Below are 24139 nucleotides of genomic sequence, written 5' to 3' on the forward strand. Positions count from 1 at the left end.
TGGGTCAAAAAATTAAAATTTTGTAATAGATTTTTTTTTAGATTTTATAGGGCCATACTTTAGCAATTTTTTAAACCTAGAAACAGATGGTGAGTTAAAGCTATCATGCAGTTCTTCACTGACAAATCTTCATATTCAAAGTTCAAAATTATCCTTGCCAATAAAATGTATAATGGCTTTTGCTCTGGTAGTTTGTGTGTAGTGTTAAGCCAATGACGAACAAGCATCTCACAGCATGCCTCTGGGCAAGCGGCCCGATAGATCCCTTTTCAGCTGCAAATATAGATCCGTGTGCCCCCATTCCATGTCCTTCCTTCACTCCTGCTGAGCGAAAACTCATATGGGATTCTGCTAACAACAAAAACCTGCATAGGATGTCTCACAGCGCATACAAGCTGACTAAGATTCAGCACTGAAGGCCAACTTACAGCTTGGTAAGAACCCCACCGCAGTCATGTCGGTCCTATTTGGCATTCAGCGAAGGAGGGGAGATGTATTAGTCACAAAGAGTCTCAGAGGGAGCCGTTCTTACACATTCTGATCACTGTCCACCCCAATGGCCCTGAAAAAGCCAAAGCCAGGATTTATACATTTCTCTTAGATCGCCATAAATTCTTTACACCAACACAAATACGTCCGATGGGAATAAGCAAGGTTACTGCAGATGAAATAAGTCGAAGATTCAACTGGGGTTTCAGACAGCACAAAAAAACTAATGAGATGAAGACCAGCTCTGGCCTTCATTTTGTCAGCGCTAAGTTAACCTGAGCTACACTTTAAGACGCAATGTTCGGAGGAGATGCGGCAGAGATGCCTTTATGGTTTCAGAGCATAAACACTCCGAACACACTACACATACAGTACACAAGGTTATTTATTCATAACTATTTACTCGATATGTAGCCATTTTAGTCTATTCTGTATGTCCACATCCAAGCCAAGGAGAATCTTAGATTAGATTAGAGCTTCCAGGGGACCCCCAATTCAATTTTGTATTAAAAAAATGCAAAAAATTAAATTTGATTACAAAATAATAGGTACACATCTGCTTACTGTCAGCAGAAATGCCTTCAAGTATTGTCTTGGTCAAAAGATTGCCTTTGAATAAAAAAATAAACAAACTGAGAGCCACTGGCTTAAATGGTCCAGCATTTTGGGCACTGAAAATAATCACAGTATATTTCTAATATAAGCATATTCCGACAGGGACAAGAGCTCATTACTGTAGTCTCTCAGGTTAGATTGAAATGGTGACCTTTGTGACGTCTCTTATCAAAGGCATTAAACATCAATTATTCAAATGAATTACTTCACTTGCTCTCCAAATCTTACTCATTCGGACAACGTCATGAAACTTTTAGGAGTTGCATGCATGAAATATTTACAGCGAAGCCATCACTCATTCCATAATGAATAAGCACACCTTGGCATTGACACATCTACTCTTGGAGCACGAAGAGAGAAAGCAAGTACGTTTTGTCCTTGACAAGACATCTTAACGCTCATCTTCTGCTTCTGTTCAATAGAGTAAGCAAAATGTTGTTGTGACACACTCCAAAACTAATATAACAGACAGATATGGAATGATCCAATAGATAGATAGATTGATAGAACGATAGATAAAACGATAGATAGAACGATAGATAGAATGATAGCACGATAGATAGATAGACAGATAGATAGAGTAAGAGAGTGAGAACAACAAATACAGATATACAGTACAGCAATAGATAGAACAACAGATAGAACGACAGATAGACGATAGGTAGATAGATAGATAGTAGATAGACAGATAGATAGATAGATAGATGGATGGAGTGAGAGAACAACAGATGGAGTGAGAGAGAGTGAGAGAACAACAGATAGACAGATAGAACGACAGATAGATGATAGAACGATATAACGATAGCCAGAACAATAGAACAACAGAACGATAGATATAATGAACAATGCATAGAGGTGGATGGATGGAGTGAAAGAACAACAGATAGATAGACGAATGGAACTATAGAATGATAGAACGATACAACGATGGATGGATGGATGGATGGATGGATGGAAAAGAACAAAAGATGGAATGACAGAACGATAGATGGATGGATGGAACTATAGAATGATAGAACAATACAACGATAGAATGACAGAACAATGGATGGATGGATGGATGGGTGGATGGGAGGATGGATGCAGTGAAAGAACAACAGATGGAGTGAGAGAGCGATAGACAGAATGCTATAATTACAGAACGATGATACAGAACAACAGACAGATCAGTATATAGACAGAACAATAGATAGATGGAACGATCGAATGATAACAATACAACAACAGAACTACGGAATGATGCATAGAACTATACATAGAACGACAGATAGAACAATAGATAGATCTAGGTTCAAGCCAGACTTTTACGTCTATTTTTAGCTCCACAGCTGTCACATTGTACCCCGCTGACTCTCTAGTGCCTTACGTCACTGCATTCCACCTTTCCTCTCACAACATACCAGTCCCAGCAGCAGCTTGACGTGACCCTTTCCGTAGGGATGGGCCACAGTCATTTTGTACATTTTGAAGACCATGAGAGCAGACAAGAGTCATCATTCATGATGTTTGTTTGGCTCCTGCTGAACCAGTCAGTGTGCTTTAGTCTCAGACAGGACAGCTCCTACCTAGGCTCCTAGACCGGCTGGACGGACGCCCCAACTGCCCCATGACCTCTCCGGTTGTCATGGTTATTCACAAACACCAGGGCTGTGTCACAAGGCATCAGTCTCTAGCTCTCACCCCTGGTCCTAAAAACAAAAAGAACCTGCATTTGAACAGAGGAAAAATAAAAATAAACAGCCACGTGAGGGGTAAAACAAAAAGTTACACTGTGATGTGAAGTGGGTTTGTATTTATAGCTGGTGCACACACTTCACATGCCCGTCAAGCTAGTTTTTGGAACATTCTTGCTGGTCTGTCAGATTTCAGGGTTAGATCATGGCCTGGGTTAACAACTTGAACATTTTTATCAATCACTTCCCTTTTAAATACAAACATACATGGATGAATAAATTTGCATGTTAACGTTACACATAATACGTCAGTACTAGATTTTCATTGCTAGTACTTACTGTTAATGCTATGGTACTTATTATGATTAATAGTCACCTTAATTTCGGTCTACAGGTCAAGAAATACTCGATACAAGAAACATGGCTCACTCACAAATCATTTCAAGTTTGAAAACTTTGATTCGAAACTAAAACGGTGCGTTATGTGCGATAAAAACGTCCCATCCAAACCGACGTGCAAACCGATTGTCCAAAAGACGCGGGCTTTTTCGCGCTGACGATAGTAGCCAATCAGAGTAAAGAAGAGAACCTGATAGGCGGGGAATATCATATTGACAGGGAAATCAGCCAATCACTGCGATGATGTTAACCTGATAGGCGGACATTATCGCAGTGACAGGTTAATAAGCCAATAAAAGCGCTATTTTCATTGCTAGTACTTACTGTTAATGCTATGGCACTTACTATGATTAATAGTCACCTTAATTTCGGTCTACAGGTCAGGAAATCCTCGATACAAGAAACATGGCTCACTCACAAATCATTTCATGTTTGAAAACTTTGATTCGAACCTAAAACGGTGCGTTGTGCGATAAAAACGTCCCATCCAAACGGACGTGCAAACCGATTGTGTAAAAGACGCTGGCTTTTTCGCGCTGACGCGATAGTTAGCCAATCAGAGTAAGGAAGAGAACCTGATAGGCGGGGAATATCATATTGATAGGGAAATTAGCTAATCAATGCGATGATGTTAACCTGATAGGCGTACATTATCGAACACTACAGGTTAATAAGCCAAAAAGCGTTATGGACGCATAGTGTTTCTGAGATTTAAAATGAATTCTAAATACATGTATTGTGCAATGTTATTCCTGTTTTTATAGGATTGATAATGAAGATGTACTGTATCTGCGAGTGCCTGTTCTGTTCAATAATATAATCTAAACCACCGTAGAAGTTGACATATTAGTTCATACAGAAATCTGGGCTCTGAACACATTTTTGTGGGTGGGCCCACTCTCCCTTTGGCTTAAATGTTCCCAGTTGTCCAGCCCAAGTGATGTTCCCCACTGAATTCTATTCATCTAAATGTATATCTCCTCATTAAAAATTGTTCTCCTTGTATTAGAGCTCCGAAGCCCTTTGATAACCTCATTGCGTCCCCACTGTAGATAGGAAAGCGCAGCAATGTCCTTTGATGTGTCCTGGTAGGCAGTGTTGCGCTGTGGGCTCATGGTAATGAACCGATGCGGCTCCTGCAGGTGAAGATCTACACAGACGTTGTCATCAATCACACATGTGCGTCGGGCGGAGGGGAGAGGAGGCACTCGACCTGCGGCTCGTACTTCAATGCCACCCGTGAGGAGTTCCCATCTGTGAGATACTCTGCCACTGACTTCAATGATGACAAATGCACCAGCCGCCGTGGAAATATTGAGAATTACCAAGACATTTATCAGGTATAATTTCAAAAGTGATAAAAGGGCCCTTGTTGGGAATGCCATTGGACACAGATGGAAAGTGGGATTTTTTTTCTCATCTAGGCAAAGCAATCGAGAGTATTTGAATATGAAATGGGCCGCGTACGACCCACAACAATAGTTTTTGGATTAACTAAGGTTTTTAATATCTTTGAAAGAACTTTTGCTCACCAAGGCTTTATTTAATTGATCATAAATACAATGAAAACATAAATAGTGTAACTGGCCAGTTTTATCGGAGACAGCTCTGGGCATGCGCACATCAATCTAACGTTATTTTTGTCACACTGTAAAACAATAATACTGTTTTTGTATTATAGTAAGGACTAAGTTTAGGGCTGTGGTAGGTGTAGATGTTAATCTAATAGGTAGAAAAATAATTTAATTGTTAGTTTCTGGTCTGAGCTGTATCCCCTCTAGCCACAACTGTTTTTGATCACGTTTTGGTCAGTTACCCGGATGCGCGGCCGTACTGCCGATACTCGGATGTAAACAACAGCATGGATTCCAGGGTTAATGCACTACTGAATGGGTTGTTCTGCTAATTTATGCTGTCGAAACCATGTGAAAAATGCGTGGAAGCTACCAAATCATATAGAGAAGAACTTAGTAAGCAGGAAAGGGTGCAATATTTTGACAAACGAAAGTTAACAGGTGTTAAAGATACATACGAGCAGTATTTATTAAGATATTAGCCTAATATTTCACCTACCTGACAGGTAATGATAAGAACAAACATGAATGTTGTCAAGATTCTTGCCCTGGAAACCCTGGTTCAGCTTGGCCAACAACAAATGCTTTTTTGCACTCTTTTTCTTGATTTGTTAAAGCAGTCTGTAGTACTCCAAATGTTTTTTTCTGGTCCAACAGATTAGTACAGCCCAAAACATGACAATAATTGACCATTTTCAGCAGGAATAATCAGCAAAACATGCAAGTTCAGTGGCACTGTTTACATTCCGTGCCGCCAATATGGCCAATTAATGACACGTCGTAAAAAAACACTTTATTTAGTTGATCTCGCAATAAAAAAGGGACATTAATGGTTGCTTTGTGTAACTAAAATGTTAAAAAGCACAAGATCTCAAATCTCATTCATGCATAATACAATGTCAAGAGCATCATGATTAATCATGAAAAGCAAAGGCATTTGGCGTCCCTGAAATCAAACCTGGCAAGATGCGTCTTGAGAATCTTAGAAGTCAGAACTACAGACTAAAGTACAGTGAACAAATAACAGCTAATCTTCGAGACGGGCCAGCCCAGTCTTTCTTGTGTGTTGTTTGTGTTTGTCTGAGCTCTGCTGTATTGACAGCACCATCTGTTGATGTGCTGCTGGAAGATGAGCCGGCTGACTGATAGCGACTTCTAAATTTATTCTCCTTCACATCAAAGGCACACGGTGTGCGTGCAGAACAATACTGGTACCATTAAACATCAGAATCCGACCTTTGGCAACCTTGAGTGCACAAACAACCAAGATTAATAACAATATCGCATAGAAAAGTATATATAAACAACATTATTATGAGAGGGTCTTGAAATCGGCCAGCAGTTATAATGAAGATCCAGATGAAAGTATTATTATTTCCTTTTATTTTTTTTTGTATTACATATCAGCAAAATCAAATATAATAAAAATATTACATAAATCGATGATGAATTTCAGTCCGACAGAATTCAACAGCAGCATTCTGCAATAAAATTGGAGGAAAAAATATGTGAATATTAATAACAAGCTTTAATAACAAGCTTTGTGTAAAATAAATGAATAAATAAAAAACATATATAATATATATATATATATATATATATAATATATATATTAATTTATTCATTTACTTATTTTTTATTTAATAAACACCAAAGCAGAAACACTACTTGACATTTCAGTTATTACCTATATTTTTTAATCAAAGCAAGCCATTCAAATAACTTTTTTAAAGGATATTTTAAAGGATATGAAGTAAAGTTGGAGCTCCTGTAGGCTTATGATTGATCAACATCATCTTAAACAAATAGAAATGTTGGGTTAAAATTTATCTGGACACAAAAAAGCTTCAGGCTTCAAAATCAATAGGCTATAAATCCAAACTACGTATAATAGTTTGTAATAAATAATCTGAACATTTTTCACCCAGACACAGCTATAAAAACATACATATACAAAAACTGTTGGTCTTTTAACCCACCGGTTTAGTGTTTTTTCCCTCCTTTCTTTGGGTCAGCAGATTCCTGTTTAGGTTTCGCAGATCGGGCGAATTGCTGGAGTTTATGTTAAGGCATAATTTCGTTTGACAGTGAACAAAAAAGGTGTAACAAACAAAACCCCACAGTTTTTCTTGGAGAGAAAAAGACAAAACATTCTGTCAGAAAGTTAATGCCAAAAACAAAGGATACCACCACAAGAGGTTTGTCGTTGAGAACATATCCATTGGTTTCCTTTAAGGCTTTCTCTGCGCTTCTCTCGCTGGGGAGCCCGATGAAGGCCTGACCTTTCATCCTCCCCTCTTTCATCAAAACAATATCAAACCTAACGGGAACAAACACACTTATACATCAGCACATGTTCATGAAGAACTCGCCTTTATTCACCACTCATGAGAAAAATAGGAATGGTGGTTTCTTTTCATTGGCTTTGATTTTGATTGGCGGAGTTGAGGCCGCAGACAAGAGCCTGAGGCATGAGACAGTGGTGCTTACATGTTTCTCTCCTCCTCTGAGGAGATGTCGATATACCGGCCGTAGATGAACTTCAGATCCTGCGGAAAAGATTGAGCTGGGTTATATAGCTGGTACTAAAGTGAGAGTTATGAGCTCTTAGACTGCTCTAGACCACACACTGACGCAAAAGTTACGCAAGCTGAAGAATTTGCTAAATGTAGAATAGAAAAGTATATGCTATTTTTGGAATATACTGTGAAAACTAGTAATAAAGGGTAACTAATAACGAGTAATAAAGGCTGATATTTAGCCATCTTGAAATTATTTGCATACTTCGCCAATTAGCAAAACTAGTTTAATATTTTTTCATAAATTAATAAATTATCTGGTTGTCCAGAAATGGTCTAGTCCAAGAAAATAAACGTTTAATTTATTTGTAATAATAAATTATTAAAAAAAGTAGTAAATTATTAAAAAAGTTAATATTTATCCATAAATCAACAAATCAACTCTAATATTAGTGGATATAATCATATTAATAATAAATATCTTAAATTAAAAATAAATATCAAAATTACACATTCTTTCCAAAACAAATAATTGAATCCATAAATCATCCAGTTATCAAAAGGTCTCACTCATAAAAATTGTCCAGTTAAAGAAAATAAATGTATAAACACATTTGTTAAAAACAAATAAATAAATAAATAATAATAGTAACAATCAGTAAACAATTAAATTCTATGTAAAAAATAAAATAATATATTTAACTTACTATTTATCTATAAATGAATAAATCAACTCAATCACTAATAATAAAATTTTACATTATTATAATAAATTAATGACATTCTTTCAAAACAAATAATTTAATCCATAAATTATCTAGTTATGTCTTAATCATAAAAACTGTCCAAGAAAATAAATGTATACAACATACATGTAAACAAAATGTAATTAATTAAAATTAATAATAATTATTATACAATTAAATTATATTTTAAAAATCTAATTGAATCCATAAATTATCAAGTTATTTAAAGGTTTTAGTCATAAAAATTGTCCGGTCCAAGAAAATAAAGAAAACAAATGTTAAAAGAAAATAAATGTATAAAAGCATATTTGTACAATAATAAGAAGAATAAGCATAATAAATTAATAAGAATAATAATCAGTAAACAATTAAATTATATGTACACATATTTGTAAAACAAAATTAATAATTAAAAAATTAAAATTAATAATAATTAATGGACAATTAAATTATATTTTAAAAATAAAATAATATATTTAACTTCATAAATAAAGAATTCAACTCACCCACTAATAGTAATATTACATTATTTTAAAAAAATCAATAAAAAAATATCAAAATGAAATATTAATTTCAAAAACAAATAATTTAATCCATAAATTATCCAGTTATCCAAAGGTCTTAATCCTGAAAATGAATAAATAAATCATTTAAGAATATAATATATTAAAAATATGATAATATATTTAACTTTGTTCAAAAATAAATATATCCATAAATTAATATATTATTCTGTTATCCAATAGTTGTTCAGCCCAACACATTCACTGATACTAAAATATTATATTAAAAAAAATAAATAAAATATCAATGCAAAATGAATAATTTTATCCATAAAGTAATTCATTCATTTAAAATTAAATAAATTATATTTAGTATTTAGTTTTAATATTTAACAATTTTTTGTGTGCGTGTGTGTGGGTAGACCAGACACATACTAGTCCAATTTATCCATTGAATAAATAAATAAATATTACTGAGTATTTAGTTTTAATATTTAACTTTTTTTTCCCAGAGCAGACACTTACTTTTTCTTCAACTTGCTTTGCAACATTCTTAACATAAAGCCTGCAGGTTGGCTCTCCAGGTTCATAATTTTTAAACACAGACATTTTCTTCATCTCTGTAAATGTAAGAGTCAATAAAAAAATAAATCAATACAACAGATGCACACAGTCATGTGAAAAGTAAATCTGAGATGCAGTTGTCAAACATACATTTAGGAATGACTAACTCAAATTAAATACAATAAGCAATCACTCACAAACATCTGAAACATGCAAACAGTTATATGACGACAGCCTGGTGTGCTTCATATCAAATATTAACTTCCTCTTTAAAGATCAGCCTCATGTTTCTTACGAAACATTCAAAGGCAAATTCTTTACTAAAGCTGCTCAATTCTATTTGATGTTCGAAATACTACAAAGAAGCAGCGAGAGTGTATGCGTGCACAATTTAAGAGTGTTTCACCATCTCTGGAGAGTCTCCCTCTCTCAAGCTCTCTCCTAGAGATGAACTCTGAGGGGATGTCCTCATCTTCCTCCCCTTCTTCCTCCTGTCTGGGGACCTGAGCGCTTGGGTAGATTTTCCCAAACCCTTCTGCAGCTTCCTGAACGGAAACCTCCATCTCTGCCGTGTCTAGGAATAAGTTGCATAAACATAATTAGAGCGTGTTTTGAACTGTCACGGTGTTCAATTTCAATCTGTCTGAGACAGGGCTGCCTGTTGCAGGTTTCAACGATGACAAGTGAAAGGCGGCACCAAAGTCTTGTGTAAACAAGAACACAAAATGACAAGCCTTGACAATTCAAAACAGGATTGTTTTCTTGTTCACACGAAAGCAAAACCGATTCCTGTAATCAATAACAAAAGGCACGTAAAAACAGATAAAATAAAAAATCTGTGGCAGAGGGGGAAAAAAACAAAACGGGCGAGTGTATTAATCTCTGAGGGTGACACTGGTGTGTTTGCGTGGGGTCACGCTCTGTGGGGTTTTCTTTCAGGTTCTTTCATAGCACAGTTGGAGATGTCACCTGGCAGTTGGCAGTAAGCCGTAAGCAAACGCGTGTGAGGAATTATGGGAAGCAGCGAGGCTACACAAATCCTCTGGAAACTTGTCTGACAGATCTAGTGCCTAATGTGTACTAGAGCAAGAAGTGCTGATAAGTTTCCCTCAGAGAGGTGGATTCCTTTGACGTTTCTCGTCATTTAAACATATTGTTTATCAGTTAAACACAAGCTTGCTGGAAATAACTACCGTCCCTGTGCTCGTTTCTTTTTTAAACAGGGTGGGAAAGCTGTTTGTCTTTGACTTTGGAAGGTTTTCCGTCTCCGTTTTAGGTCGTAGATATTAATGGAAAACAAACAGGAAGATAAGGTAAACAAAAGACCGTGGATCTCAATTTGACCGCAGAGGACGACTTTTACGCTGCGTCTGCTTAGAGTGGCGTTAAATAATTGCTGAGATGTACCTGCACTCTGTAAATAATTATTGTAATTTTAATGGTAAAAGACTGTAAAAAATGCTACGGTAAAAACCTGTTAATTGGTAAATGGCAAGTTCATTTAATATGAAAAACATAAAATAAATAAATAATACTTGAATGCATTTTGAATAATTGAATGCATCTTAAGTAATATACTGTTAGAGTTTCCATTGTCAGTGAAAAAAAAGTCATCTTATAATTTACAGTGAAAAAACGTAAATTAACATTAATAGAATTCCATGTGTGAAACTTTATACTGAGTTTTTGAGTTTCTTAGTTTTTTCTCACTGGTTAAGTATGTTAAGTATTTATGTGTTAAATGAATTATTATTGCATTACTTTAGTGTCGTGTGTTATTATGATGGTGTCTTGTATTTGTTAGGACTGGGTTTTGACACAAATTTCTTGATTCAATTCAATTCGGATTCACACGACTGTGATTCGATTTGATTTCCAATTCAATAATGATTATTTTGGATATATATCAGGTATAGTACATGCCAAATCTTCTACATTATTACAATTGCTATATTACTATAATATTGGACGTTAAAATGAACCGATTTGTATTCAAACGCTTAAATTAGACTTAATGGAGTCTTTATAATAATAAAGTTACAATACATAATTATATTTCTACTCCAGTTCGGTTTCTGAAATATAAACATTTGTCATAAATTGTCATAAAAACTTGACAGATTTATTCAAACATAAATTAAACACTGAAGACAGTAAAAAAATATAATGAATATTTTATATGGTACATATATTTAACAAAATGCTCCTCCCTAGAGTTCTTTTTTTTTTTTTTTTTCTCCAGCTGACTAACAGGTTTTTGGTCATCAATTTGTTTTCTGAGGTAAATGTGACGCTACATGACATTGTGTACCAGCTGTTATATTGGCATCTTTGTGCAGTTGAAACACTGATTGAGCAATTACATGAGACGAGTACAGATTTCAGTAAGTTTTACTCTTTCTTTTAACATGCTTTCAGATGTTTATTTATGTTTATTTTGTGCTGAAACTGGTTAAAGGAGAGACGATCAGTTCACGTGCACTTTGCGTTGCCACTTCTCTTTAAATGAGGCACTACATTACACACATTAAACCATGCCAATATTGTAATAAAATGGACAGAATTTGAAATCTGAGACTTTGTTTCATATCAAAAGTAACAAAGCACAAAGCTTATTGCGATTTTTGGATGTGAGGTGCACTACTATTTTTTTTTTTTTATTAACTGAAATGAGGTTAGACTAATCAATTCTTGGAATTTAAAGTCAATATTGTTTCGTAAAAATGATAATCAATTAAAATCGAGAAATCTTTTTTTTTTCAATCCAGCCCTATTAGTATTTAATAGTATATAATAGTATTTGATGATTAAAATAACAGTTTCTTAATTTCTTCTCACTGTTTAAGAATGTTAGGTTTTTATGTGTTGAATGAATGATTATTGCATCATTTTAGTGTCATGTGTGCCATCATGATGGTGTTTTGTCACAAATTTCACTATTCGGATTCACAAGCTTGTGATTCAATATGATATTGATTATTTTAGATATATATCAGGTACAGTACATGCCACATTTTCTCAAGGAAAAAAAAAAATTCACTCAACTAATGCTGTAATATATACATGAGAGTCAGGTGGTTCTACATTACTATAATACTGAAGGTTACAATTAACTGATTTGTATAGAAATGCTTAAATGACACTAAATTAAGTTTTTTAATAACAAAGTTGTAATTACATAACCATATTTCTATTCCGATTCGTTTTTTGAAATATAAATATTTAAATGGTAGCAGTCATAAAAACATGATGGATTTATTATTAACTAAACATCAAACAACACAAAAAAATATAATCAATGTTAAATGGTGCATATATTTATCAAAATATTGTTCATTTTATGGTCACCAAATATGTTTTTTCTGAGGTAAATCTGGCGTTACGTGACACAGTTTACAAGCTGTTATATTGACATCTTTCCGCGGTTGAAACAATAATTGAGCAATTACGAGACAGTACGGATTTCGGTAAGTTGTACTCTTTCTTTTAACATACTTTCATGTTTATTCATAACGCTTTTCATGACCTGCATTTTTCTTGGTTATCAGTGTATTATAAAGGTACATAAAAGATACAAAATAGAGTACTTTAGTAGGTTGGCATATTACCATTATATCAGTTTATGTGGGCTTTCACTGTAAATTTAAGCTCTGTAAAACCTAAAATGTGACCATATTTTTTACGGTACATTCTGGCAACCACATTTTCCAGATTTTTAACATTGCACCAAAAAGTTTCATTTCCGTTTGATCGTTTCGTCATTTCCAATTCCTGAATAAAGTTTCAGGGTTATCCTGACGCAGGGGAGGGTCTCGACGCCTCATGGCGAGAGCAGCTCGGCCTGCTGACAGCCCGATACATTAAATCTTCTCTCCAGCTGAGTCACTATTCTCAGGGCTAATTGCTGTGTTAATTGAGCAGGTCCGCTCAGGATGGATAGCTGAACCCGGGGCGCATTCGGTGATGCAGGCGGATAGATAAATGGATGATGTGGAAAGAGTGGCGGGGACGTGCAGCCTTACCTTCAGTCGCATCTGCGAATTGCGGCTCTTGATTCTGTCTGGGACCCTCGAGGATGGTGGACACCTCAGCCGATATATGGAACTCAATCTTTTTCTGTCCAAGCGTCTGAGGTTGCTCGAACACGTCTGATGGCTGTAGGGCTGGGCCTGAGGGTCTGAGAGATACAACAATTCAAATTTTTGTATTGCTGAAGGTGGTCTTTTGAAATTATAAGGTGGTGTTTTGTTTTACTTAATTAATGATAAAGAAGCTTCTGGTTGAGTGAAAAGCAGCTGAGAGTTTACCCATGGGAATCCGATTTGGGAATAAACAGGAGGTCTTTTAGTTTGGGTTTCTTTCTCTTGGAAGAAGTCTTTGTTCTCAGCGGTCTTTTGCATGGCTGGTTAACAAGGCCCATCAGTCTGATCATCCTTTGTGGAACGCAGAGAGAAGAAGTGAGAAGCTATTAAACATGTATGGCTTTTGAACGCAAGGCAAAACACGGCAACAAAACAAACAAACCGAACATTTTGCAGCTTTCAGCTGCTGCCATTCTGGAGGCCGACAATCTGTCAATGAGAAAACGTGCCAATGCTGGTGATGCATAGTCAAAAATACTACCACAGTTATTTTTAGAAATTGGACAAGATATTGCATTACGTTTTAGGCATGTGCAAGATACAAAATTGTAGGAGAAATGTCCCTGTAGAATGTGTTGTAAGGCCAAACATTTTTTTTTTATCAGTATTGGTCGATATTAAAGATACAGTTGAAGTCAAAAGTTTACATACACCATGCAAAATCTGCAAAATGTTATTTTAACAAAATAAGAGGAATCATACAAAATACATATTTCACTTAAAAGATGTTTACATGTAATCCACAAGAGAAAATAATAGTTGAATTTATAAAAATGACCCTGTTCAAAAGTTTACATACACTTGATTCTTAATACTGTGTTGTTTTCTGAATGATCCACACGAGTCCCTTATTTGTCCAGTTACACTGCCTCCTGTTCTTCAGAAAAATCCTTCATGTCCCACAAATTCTTTGGTTTTCTAGCATTTTTGTGTATTTGAACCCTTTCCAATGAGTGTTTGATTTTGAGATCCATCTTTTCACACTGAGGGACTCATATGCAACTATCACAGAAGGTTCAAATGCTCACTGATGCTCCAGAAGGAAACACAATGCATTGTGAGCTGGGGGGTGAAAACTTTTTCAATTTGAAGATCAGGGTAAATTTAACTTTTTTTTGTCTTCTGGGTATCTTCTATATCTTCTATAGCTTCTGAAGGGCAGCACTAAATTAAAAAATATGATATTTAGGGAAAATAAGAAAAGTTTTCATCCCCGACTCTTAATGCATCAATAAATTATCAGAAAATGTTTATTCTGGAAGTGAACTAATCCTTTAAATGTCTAACAGCCACCTAAAATTCATCTTTAAAAACACTAATAATGTAATAACACAGTTAAATGTAATCTTTAACAATATTTTATTATGTTGTGATGCTTAAACTCACTTGTAGCATTTTTAAAACAACTTTTTTTTTTTTTATTTAGCCAAAAATATATATCTTTTTTTGTTGACTACTTAATGGTTATTGGCTATAACATGAATTATTATTGTTTTATGAACTATATTGTACATTCATTCAAAAATTCTCACTCTTTTGCGTTTAAAAATATGTCCCTGGTTAAATTATACATTTTATAATGCGAGAGTTATACACTACCCTTAAAAAGTTTGGGGTCGGTAGATTCTTATGCCCACCAAGGTTGCATTTATACAGTAATACTGTGAAATATTATTACAATTACAAATAACTGTTTTCTTTTAAAATACATTTTTAAGAAGTAATTTATTCCTGTGATGCAACGCTGAATTTTCAGCATTACTTTAGTTTTCATTATCACATGATCCTTCAGAAATCATTCTAATTTGCTGATTTCATGCTCAAGAAGCACGTCTTATTGTTGTGAACACAACAACTTGCTTGCCCACACTTAATAATGCCAGTCTATTTAAATAGCTGGTAGTTAAAACAGAAAAGTGGAAATCCAGCTACCTCTCTTTGTCCTCCTCATCTCCACTTTCGTACTCAGATTCTTCTTCACTGCCCGACGCCCCCTCCTCATGCTCCGGCAGAGGAGGGTTCTCTGGGGGGAAGGGTGGCGGCATGGGTGGCAGAGGCCCTGGAGGCATCTTAAACTGAAACGGTGCAAATGAGTGGGTTACACCTTCTCAAGAGCTCCTTCGCCCAGTCGTGTTGCTCATCAATATTAGCAGAGCACTTATATTGATGGGAGTCAGTAAAAAGCAAAGCATCAGGAATGAGGCTGAGTTTTAATTCAGGCGATGCGCCAAGATGTGATTCATATTATACATTCGTCATCATGCTCCCCTGGGTTGCCTGAATTGAATTTGAGTTAAGATAAACATTTGCAAAAGCGCATAGTACCAACTCACCATTGGCGGAGGAGCCATCACCGGTCCAAACGGGCAGGGGAGGTTCATCTTATTCATCAAGTGAAGAACCTGTGGAGGAACATGTTCACCTGATGAAGAAAAAAGTGTGTGTTGTTTCCACACACCTGGTACTGAGTATTTCTCGGACACAAACATTAATTGTGACCCTGGCTCCATATGTAACCCAGATTGCTGCGTGGGAATATATTTAGGCTGTGAAGCTCTGAGCAACAGATTTAATGTGTTTAAACCACCTTCCTGTTTTTCAGAAATCTAGCACCACCAAAAGGCAGACTAGGGAATTATAGCGTCTCCCTGGCGTTTTAAAAAGCTGTGCGTTGTAGCTTAAAGGAAAATGTTTAATACATCACTCATCCCTCCCACATAAGTATGATATTAATACCATCAGAATAATTCCATGCAAATAATGTGGTTTGATGTTTTAAAGACTGGACTTGATTCAGAAAAATCACATTAGCACCAGCCTGAGAGAGCTGAGAATGAATATTTTTCTATTTCTATTTTTTTTTTTTACCTGATATGAACTAAAAATCTGAAAATGGGAGACAGATACGCAAGAGGTGAGCCTACAAATCCGCGTGTTTACACATTCCCAACATGAACTGATAAATAAAACAACAAAAAAAGATAAGGGAAAAAAAATCTTTGTAGCCTCTACTCACTTGAACGTAGAACTTGGGCACACTCAAAAGAGTGTGTGTAATGTTTGTCAAAATTCCACTTGAAGGAGGAGGGTATAAATATTTCAGCGTTGGATTTGTTTGAAATTTCAACCTGCGGGAGGAAAGAAAAATGAAAAATTGCCAGTCGTTAGCCTCGGAGAGGAGACAGGGAAACATATCCAGAAATGCTACCCTTGACAAAATGCATGCACATAATGGTTAAGCATAAATAAAAGAGCGAGGTACAAACATTTGGATGTGTTTTGTAAATGCCCACGCCTGCAAAACACACCTGCGTTTGGGGACCGGAAAGCAGCTACCTTTCAGTAGTTCATACTACACCACAAAAATAGGTAACCTTATTTTATATTTTATTATTTTTAGCATTACATTCAAGGGGATGTAATTTCTTAAAAAAAAAAAAAAAAAAAAAAAAAAAAAAATCAAAGCAGTATATAACATCAACACATAAATATACACAACTAATAAAACAAAAAGTCTAACTCCAGTTGTGAATGGCAATTTTCTCTACAAAAACAATATGAAATGTCTATACATTGACTTCTGGAAAAACTATTGAACGATAATTAAATAATCATGTTACAGTGTTAATTGTTCATATAGCTTGCTATTTGGAAAATGTTGATTCTGATTCTGGCTAAGTTAGTAAAATTGCCTAAGTTTATTTACCACAACACTGAATACTACTAGAATTACTATAGTAATTAATTTAGGGCAAGTAATATATAAAATATTCAAAATTATTTTGCTGGTAATATAAAACTAAGCAACAATGTGCTTTTAATGTTTCACAAAGACAACATTAAACTAGTTTAGTGATGCTTTGCTAGTATGACAGCAGTATGACAGATTTTAGGAAGATTTTAATAATAAATGTAATGCTAATTTAATAATACATAGAATCTGAGTGTTTCTGTCATTAGTTAGATACTACCAGTCAAAAGTTTTTGAACAGTAAGATTATTTCTGCTTTTTAAAGAAGTCTCTTCTGCTCACCAAGCCTGCATTTATTTGACCCAAAATACAGCAAAAACAGTAAAATTCTGAAATGTTTTTACTATTTAAAAGAACTCTTTTCTATTTGAATATATATATATATATATATGTATACATATATATACATATATATATATATATATATATATATATTTATATATATACACTGTGTGCAGAATTATTAGGCATGTTGATATTCTGGTCATATTTTTTTTCCAAACACATTTTACCAATTCCAAACCACATCAGTCTTAATAACTACTGTTAATTTTGTGTTTAATCATTTATATGTGATATATAATTGTCCGTGAAGGCTGGAAGTGAAAAACTCCTTATATTCAGGTGTGCAGAATTATTAGGCATGTTTTCGTTTACAGCTAAAATGAGCCAAAAAAGAGATTTAACCCAGACTGAAAAGTCCAAATTATTAAATGCCCATGAGAAGAATGCAATACTAATGCATTACAAGAATTTGCAAAGTTAAGGCTTGACCATTGGACAGTGAAATGCTTGTTGAGTCTGCATGGTCAGAAAAAACAGGTGGAGAAGAAAAGATGCATGTTAACTGCAAAAAAATAGGAATTAAGGTGAAGAATTAGGTGTGACACCATCAGGAACCGTTTCCAGTTCTCCAGCGCCACCATTTTCCAGAACTGCAACCTACCTGGAGTCTTCAGAAGTACAATGTGTCAGGTTCTCAGAGACTTTGCTTGGTAAAAAATCCTAAAAAATGCCCCTTACTTAATAAGAATAACAAGCTGACGTGTTGTGAAATACATGAAGACAGTTTTTTTATATGCTTTAGAGACAGATAAGTTGAGAGTGACTCTTGAAGGACAAGCATCACATCCTCTTGTGCCTCTGATTCAAGAATTTATCTTCCAAAATCTGGCAGTAAATTTTGGGAGTTCATGTTTAGTCTCTTATCCTGAAAAGTCTGACTTGCAGAGATGGACTAAAATGAACTCCCAAAACTTACTGCCAGATTTTAGAAGATAAATTCTTGAATCAGAGGTACAAGAGGATGTGATGCTTGTCCTTCAAGAGTCCCTCTCAACTTATCTGTCTCTAAAGCATATAAAAAAACTGTCTTCATGTATTTCACAAGACGTCAGCTTGTTATTCTTATTAAGTCAGGGGCATTTTTTAGGATTTTTTACCAAGCAAAGTCTCTGAGAACCTGACACATTGTACTTCTGAAGACTCCAGGTAGGTTGCAGTTCTGGAAAATGGTGGCGCTGGAGAACTGGAAACGGTTCCTGATGGTGTCACACCTAATTCTTCACCTTAATTCCTAATTTTTTTGCAGTTAACATGCATCTTTTCTTCTCCACCTGTTTTTTCTGACCATGCAGACTCAACAAGCATTTCACTGTCCAATGGTCAAGCCTTAACTTTGCAAATTCTTGTAATGCATTAGTATTGCATTCTTCTCATGGGCATTTAATAATTTGGACTTTTCAGTCTGGGTTAAATCTCTTTTTTGGCTCATTTTAGCTGTAAACGAAAACATGCCTAATAATTCTGCACACCTGAATATAAGGAGTTTTTCACTTCCAGCCTTCACGGACAATTATATATCACATATAAATGATTAAACACAAAATTAACAGTAGTTATTAAGACTGATGTGGTTTGGAATTGGTAAAATGTGTTTGGAAAAAAAATATGACCAGAATATCAACATGCCTAATAATTCTGCACACAGTGTATATATATAAACAACATTACAAACATTTTTCTTCAATAACAAGAGAAAGACAGAAACAAAGAAAACAAACAAAAATAAAAAAAAAACTCTAGAAATAATCTATTTAGCTGTCTTAATTATTAATTTAAAAAAAAATCTAATTAAATCCAAAAATCTAAAAAAAAAAAAAAAAAAAAAAAAAAAAAAAAAAAAAAAGTAGTACCTTTCAATTATTTTGCAATAACAGAAGGTAAATGCTCCAAAAAAAGAGCCCCAAATTTTTTCAAAAAGATTTTGGTCATTTTCTAACATTGAAAAGGATTTTCTCAGGAGTGCAATATGAAATGAGTCTGTTGATCCAATGTTTTCTAGATGGAGAATGAGTTGACTTCCAATTCACTAATATACATTTTTTCCCAGCCGTACCAGCAAAAAGTATGAAATACTTTCTTATGATGAGACGAATCTAATAATTCAGTATCCCCTAATACCCAAACTCTAGATCATAATTGATTGGGATACCAATAACCTTTGAAGATATATTATTTGAATATATTTTAAAATGTAATTTTTTCCTGTGATTTCAAAGCTGTATTTCAAAGCATCATTACTCCAGTCCTATGATCCTTCAGAAATCATTCTAATATTCTGATTTGCTGTTCAAAAAATATTTATACTTATTACTATTTTGAAGACAGCTGAGTAGAACTTTTTCAGGTTTCTTTGATGAATATAAAGTTCAGAAGAACAGCATTTATCTGAAATAGAAATCTTTTGTAACATTATAAATGTCTATCTCATCACTTTTGATCAATTTAAAGCATCCTTGCTAAATAAAGGTAAAAAAAAAAAAAAATATACTGATTCAAGCTTTTGAATTCTATAGTGTATAATGTTACAAAAGCTTTTTTTTTTCCTTTTTCAGATAAATACTGATCTTTCTATTAATCAAAGAATTCTGAAAAAAGGTACTCAACTGTTTTAAATATTGATAATAATAATAAATGTTTCTTAAACAGCAAATCAGCATATTAGAATGATTTCTGAAGGATCATGTGACACCGAAGACTGTAGTAATGATTATGAAAATTCTGCTTTGATCTCAGAAATAAATTATTATTTTTATTCCTGTGTTAGTAATTTTAAAGAATAAAAATATTTCACAATATTAGTGCTTTTGCTGTATTTTGGATCAAATAAATGCAGGCGTGAGCAGAAGAGAATTTTTTAAAAAACATTAAAACTCTTACTGTTCAAAAACTTCTGACTGGTAGTGAAAAAGCACATTAATTTACATAAAATAGAAAAACGTGAAAAATGTACATTTATTTTGATGCCTATAAATTAAAATGACTAATTCTTTCTCACATTTTTATATATAAGTACATCTGTATGTGTATACATGCATACATATATTATAGATATTTAATATTTAATACTTTGTTTCAACTTCAGATGCAAAAACCTCTAAGTTCATCTGAAATTTTTTATTTAAATGAGCATTTTTATCAGGCTCTAATGAAAATAACATTGGACATTTTGAAAATAAGGCTTTCAATGACTGATTACCTTTTCTTTGCCATTACTTTGAAATTACTGAATGTAAACATAAGAGCCTGATAAAAATGAACATTTACAAATAAAAAAAATATCTCAGACAGACTTATACTGTACAGAGGTGTTTGTATCTGAAGTCTTCATGTAGACATACAACAGCCAATGTTGGTACTGTAGAATCAAATGTTACCCACAACTCCCCACTCCAAGATCCAACTTATGCATTTTATGCTCCTTATTTTGCATGGACTTCCCTTGCAATCCTAACACTTTGAATGTCAAGACTCTTTCAAGTTGAATTTGATTGCGTATTCTATCATCCAAACAGTCTGCACTTCATTCGAAACATCACACCTCTGAAAAACACGCTTATCAGGCGACCCCGCTCTGTGCACGAGCAGCTCTGGCGGAATTAAATAAATAAAAATCTGTCACGGCTCCGCTCGTTAAGTGGAGGTGAGGTGCGGGCTCCTCGTGCAAAATTATATCTTAGCCCACGGTCTCTTTATCAAAGGCCACCTGGTGCCACCACATGGCAAGAGCAGACGGGCTGTCACCGCAGAACAGACACTCCGAGACATGGGCCTGTAATTGGACATGAGACGGATGCTGACAGCCACTCTCCAACTTCCTCTCTCCATCTTTCTCTGTTCGCTGTGGGCACTTCCTACAGGGTTACCAGGACCTGAACTACTGACACCAGGTGCGCGATGTCAACCGAGAGCGTGAGCCTGTCTCAAATCTCCAGTGACATCATAAACACAGTGACACGGCGAGATGGGGCATGCAGAGGAAGTCAATGTGCTGATCAAAAAGCACAGATGCATGTGTACACCTACCCCAGACTGGGAGCAATGCTGTTGTCCACCAGAGGAACATTGTTTTGTTGTTTTTCTTTCTTCCCCTTCTCCGCTTGGGCACCAACACCACTGAAACATAAGCAAAATCTGTTATAGAAAGTTAACACAGCAGTTAAATTTGTCTACTAACTGTCAACAAATTGTCTACTAACAAACTAAAAACTGTGTATGTATTGTACATCATGTACGTCATATGAGAATTATGTCATTTTTCCTGCAACATCATAAAAATCTTCAACTTATCTCAAATTATGTATTGTGTTTAACATGTTTCTGTGTTGGAAACAACATTTTTTACTTTTTTGGAATAAAATGAAAGACTAGCATTTAATATATCCAGGATTAAATCATATTTTCACAGTATTTTGCATAATTTTACAAAATTACAGCTTGATTACACTGTAAAAAATTACTTTTTGAAGTTGTTAATAAAACCAAATTACTGGAGTAAACTTGGAGTTTTACAAGAAAATAAAAATTGTAAAAATTACTACCAATTCTTAGTGAAAACTGATTCTACACCAATTTCTTTAAGTGTAGAAATTATGCAAAATAGAAATGTACTGATAGTTACATTTCTTATTTTTCTTCACAAATCATAAGTCTTATAGTTCATCTCAAATAAACTGACAATGTTGTCACCACTGTATCCAAGTAAACTAACTTTTAATAAAACATTTGTAAACAATGTATATAATCTTTGTGAATATTACTGATGTTTTTAAAATTATTGTTAGCTTTGTCTGAGACAAGGAAAACAACTATTCTTAATGCAATTTAGTCCATATAAATTATGAAGGCATGCATAAATAAGTAAATAAATAAATATACACATGATCAAAAATACAGAAAAATACTGTAATTTTGTGAAATATTATTGCAATTTAAAATAACAGTTTTCTATTTTAATATACTTTAAAATATAATTTATAACTATTAAGCAAAGCTGAATTTTCAGCATCATTACTCCAGTCTTCAGTGTCATATGATCCTACTTAATATTTTTGGGGACGTACGATACTTTTTTATGATTAAAAAGAACAGTTTTTATTCAAAATATACATTTTGTGGCCAGTACATTTTTTCTTTCTTTTTTTTTTACTTTTATTCAGCAAGGATGTGTTAAATGGATAAAAAGTGATAGTAAAGACTTATACTGTTAGAAAATATTTCAATTTTGAAGAAATGCTGTACTTTTTATTCATCAAAGAATTAAAGAAAAAAGTGTCACAGGCTCCAAATATATTAAGCAGCGCAACAGTTTTAACACTGATAATAAATCAGCATATTAGAATGATTTCTGATGTGACACTGAAGACTTGAGTAAGTGCTGATGAAAATTCAGTGCTGTGTCACAGAAATAAATTATATTTTAAAGTATATTAAAATAGGAAGCCAATATTAGATATTGCAATAACATTTCACAATATTACTGTATTTTTGATCAAATAAATACAGCCTTGATGAGCATAAGAGACTCCATTAAAAAAAAAAACCTATTAAAATTCAAACTTTTTAACAGCAGTGTATATACAACAAGTTTTAATGTTTTAACCTTAATATAACAAAGTAGAATATATTAAAACAATCCCTGCAACATAAAAGTGTCCATATTTAAAGAAACATCCATACACACAGTTCTGATAAAATACAGTAATAGTCAGTTAGCCAATCAGAGACAGCTTATAATTAGCTGGGAAGGAACAGGAATAGCTAAAAGTCTATTATTATTGATTTTGTCATTTACCTCTTAGACACTGGAGGGTCTTTCAAAACAATGACATGGTCTTGATCTTTCGCAAACTCCACCACTAGTGTGTGACCGAGGATTCTCAGCTGATGAAGTCTGTTTAGTGCCTGCGGGAGGAAAGAAACAATTCGGTTTTTAGTTAACATATGTCGAAACCAGATTTTGAACCACAAGATGAGCATGTGTATTCTAGTTTTACCTTAGAGGCTGAGGTCTCACTGCTGAAAGTTGCAAATGCCATATGTTTCTGCAGATGACAACACAATTAGGTCACCTGTATTTATTCACACCATCATTTACCCACAGCAATTTGCAACTTTCATTCTTGCAAATCTGGCAACTTACTAGGGGTCCCTTCTCTGACAGCGCTCTAACAGATGAGGCACCAAAGTATTTAAGGAGATCCTCCTTTTCATCTTTACTAAGTTCTCTGGGCAGATGTCGTACGATGAGGGTTTTGCTTTTCTTGGTTTGAACGTCAGCCTCGTCTGTCTCTGCCATGATTCTAGATGCAAAGACAAACATATCGATCAGTAACTCTGTATATTTATGATGCAAATAACAAGTGGAACTTTAAAGCTGAGCAGAGGGTAAAAAGCATGTTTTTACTGCAACTTAGCGAATCAAATAAATTATTATTAGATAAAAGTTACAAAACCATCATTTTGATTTATTGTCCACAACTTTCCTTTACATTGCACATCATAATGAATTTAACAAATTTTATGTTACCAATATCAGAATATAGTCTTTGAAAATAAATTTAAACAGACAAATACTAACACATATTTGACCCCACAAAACCAGTCATAAGTAGCATGGGTATATTTGTCGCAACAGCCAAAAATATGGGTCAAAATTATCGATTTTCTTTTATGCCAAAAATTATTAGGATATTAAGTAAAGATCATGTTCTATAAAGATATTTTGTAAATTTCCTAACGTAAATATATCAAAACTTAATTTTCGATTAGCAATATGCATTGCTAAAAAACTTCATTTGGACAACTTTATACATTTTGATT

At 34.2% G+C, this 24139-nt stretch overlaps 1 protein-coding gene across 2 annotated transcripts in view; it reads right to left on the reverse strand.

The window, feature by feature from the left end:
• Nucleotides 1-6116: 6116 nt before the first annotated feature.
• The window catches only part of rnpc3 (RNA-binding region (RNP1, RRM) containing 3), a 19055-nt gene continuing 1032 nt past the window's right edge, over nucleotides 6117-24139 (reverse strand). The window contains exons 2-16 of one of the 2 annotated variants that reach the window (XM_051097586.1): nucleotides 23460-23619; nucleotides 23314-23361; nucleotides 23112-23221; nucleotides 21344-21433; nucleotides 16241-16352; nucleotides 15558-15626; nucleotides 15157-15299; nucleotides 13390-13515; nucleotides 13105-13259; nucleotides 9489-9656; nucleotides 9044-9138; nucleotides 7241-7299; nucleotides 6938-7070; nucleotides 6730-6802; nucleotides 6117-6231 (exon numbers count right to left, since the gene is read on the reverse strand). In XM_051097586.1, coding sequence (XP_050953543.1) covers nucleotides 6734-6802; nucleotides 6938-7070; nucleotides 7241-7299; nucleotides 9044-9138; nucleotides 9489-9656; nucleotides 13105-13259; nucleotides 13390-13515; nucleotides 15157-15299; nucleotides 15558-15626; nucleotides 16241-16352; nucleotides 21344-21433; nucleotides 23112-23221; nucleotides 23314-23361; nucleotides 23460-23615 — 1533 coding nt within the window. In that variant the 5' untranslated portion in view covers nucleotides 23616-23619 and the 3' untranslated portion in view covers nucleotides 6117-6231; nucleotides 6730-6733. Of the gene's footprint in view, nucleotides 6232-6351; nucleotides 6547-6729; nucleotides 6803-6937; nucleotides 7071-7240; nucleotides 7300-9043; nucleotides 9139-9488; nucleotides 9657-13104; nucleotides 13260-13389; nucleotides 13516-15156; nucleotides 15300-15557; nucleotides 15627-16240; nucleotides 16353-21343; nucleotides 21434-23111; nucleotides 23222-23313; nucleotides 23362-23459; nucleotides 23620-24139 lie in introns of those variants that run through there. The other variant, XM_051097585.1, reaches the window with a different exon arrangement.

Source organism: Labeo rohita, chromosome 24 (genome assembly GCF_022985175.1).
Source record: "Labeo rohita strain BAU-BD-2019 chromosome 24, IGBB_LRoh.1.0, whole genome shotgun sequence".
In the NCBI taxonomy this organism is placed as follows: domain Eukaryota; kingdom Metazoa; phylum Chordata; class Actinopteri; order Cypriniformes; family Cyprinidae; genus Labeo; species Labeo rohita.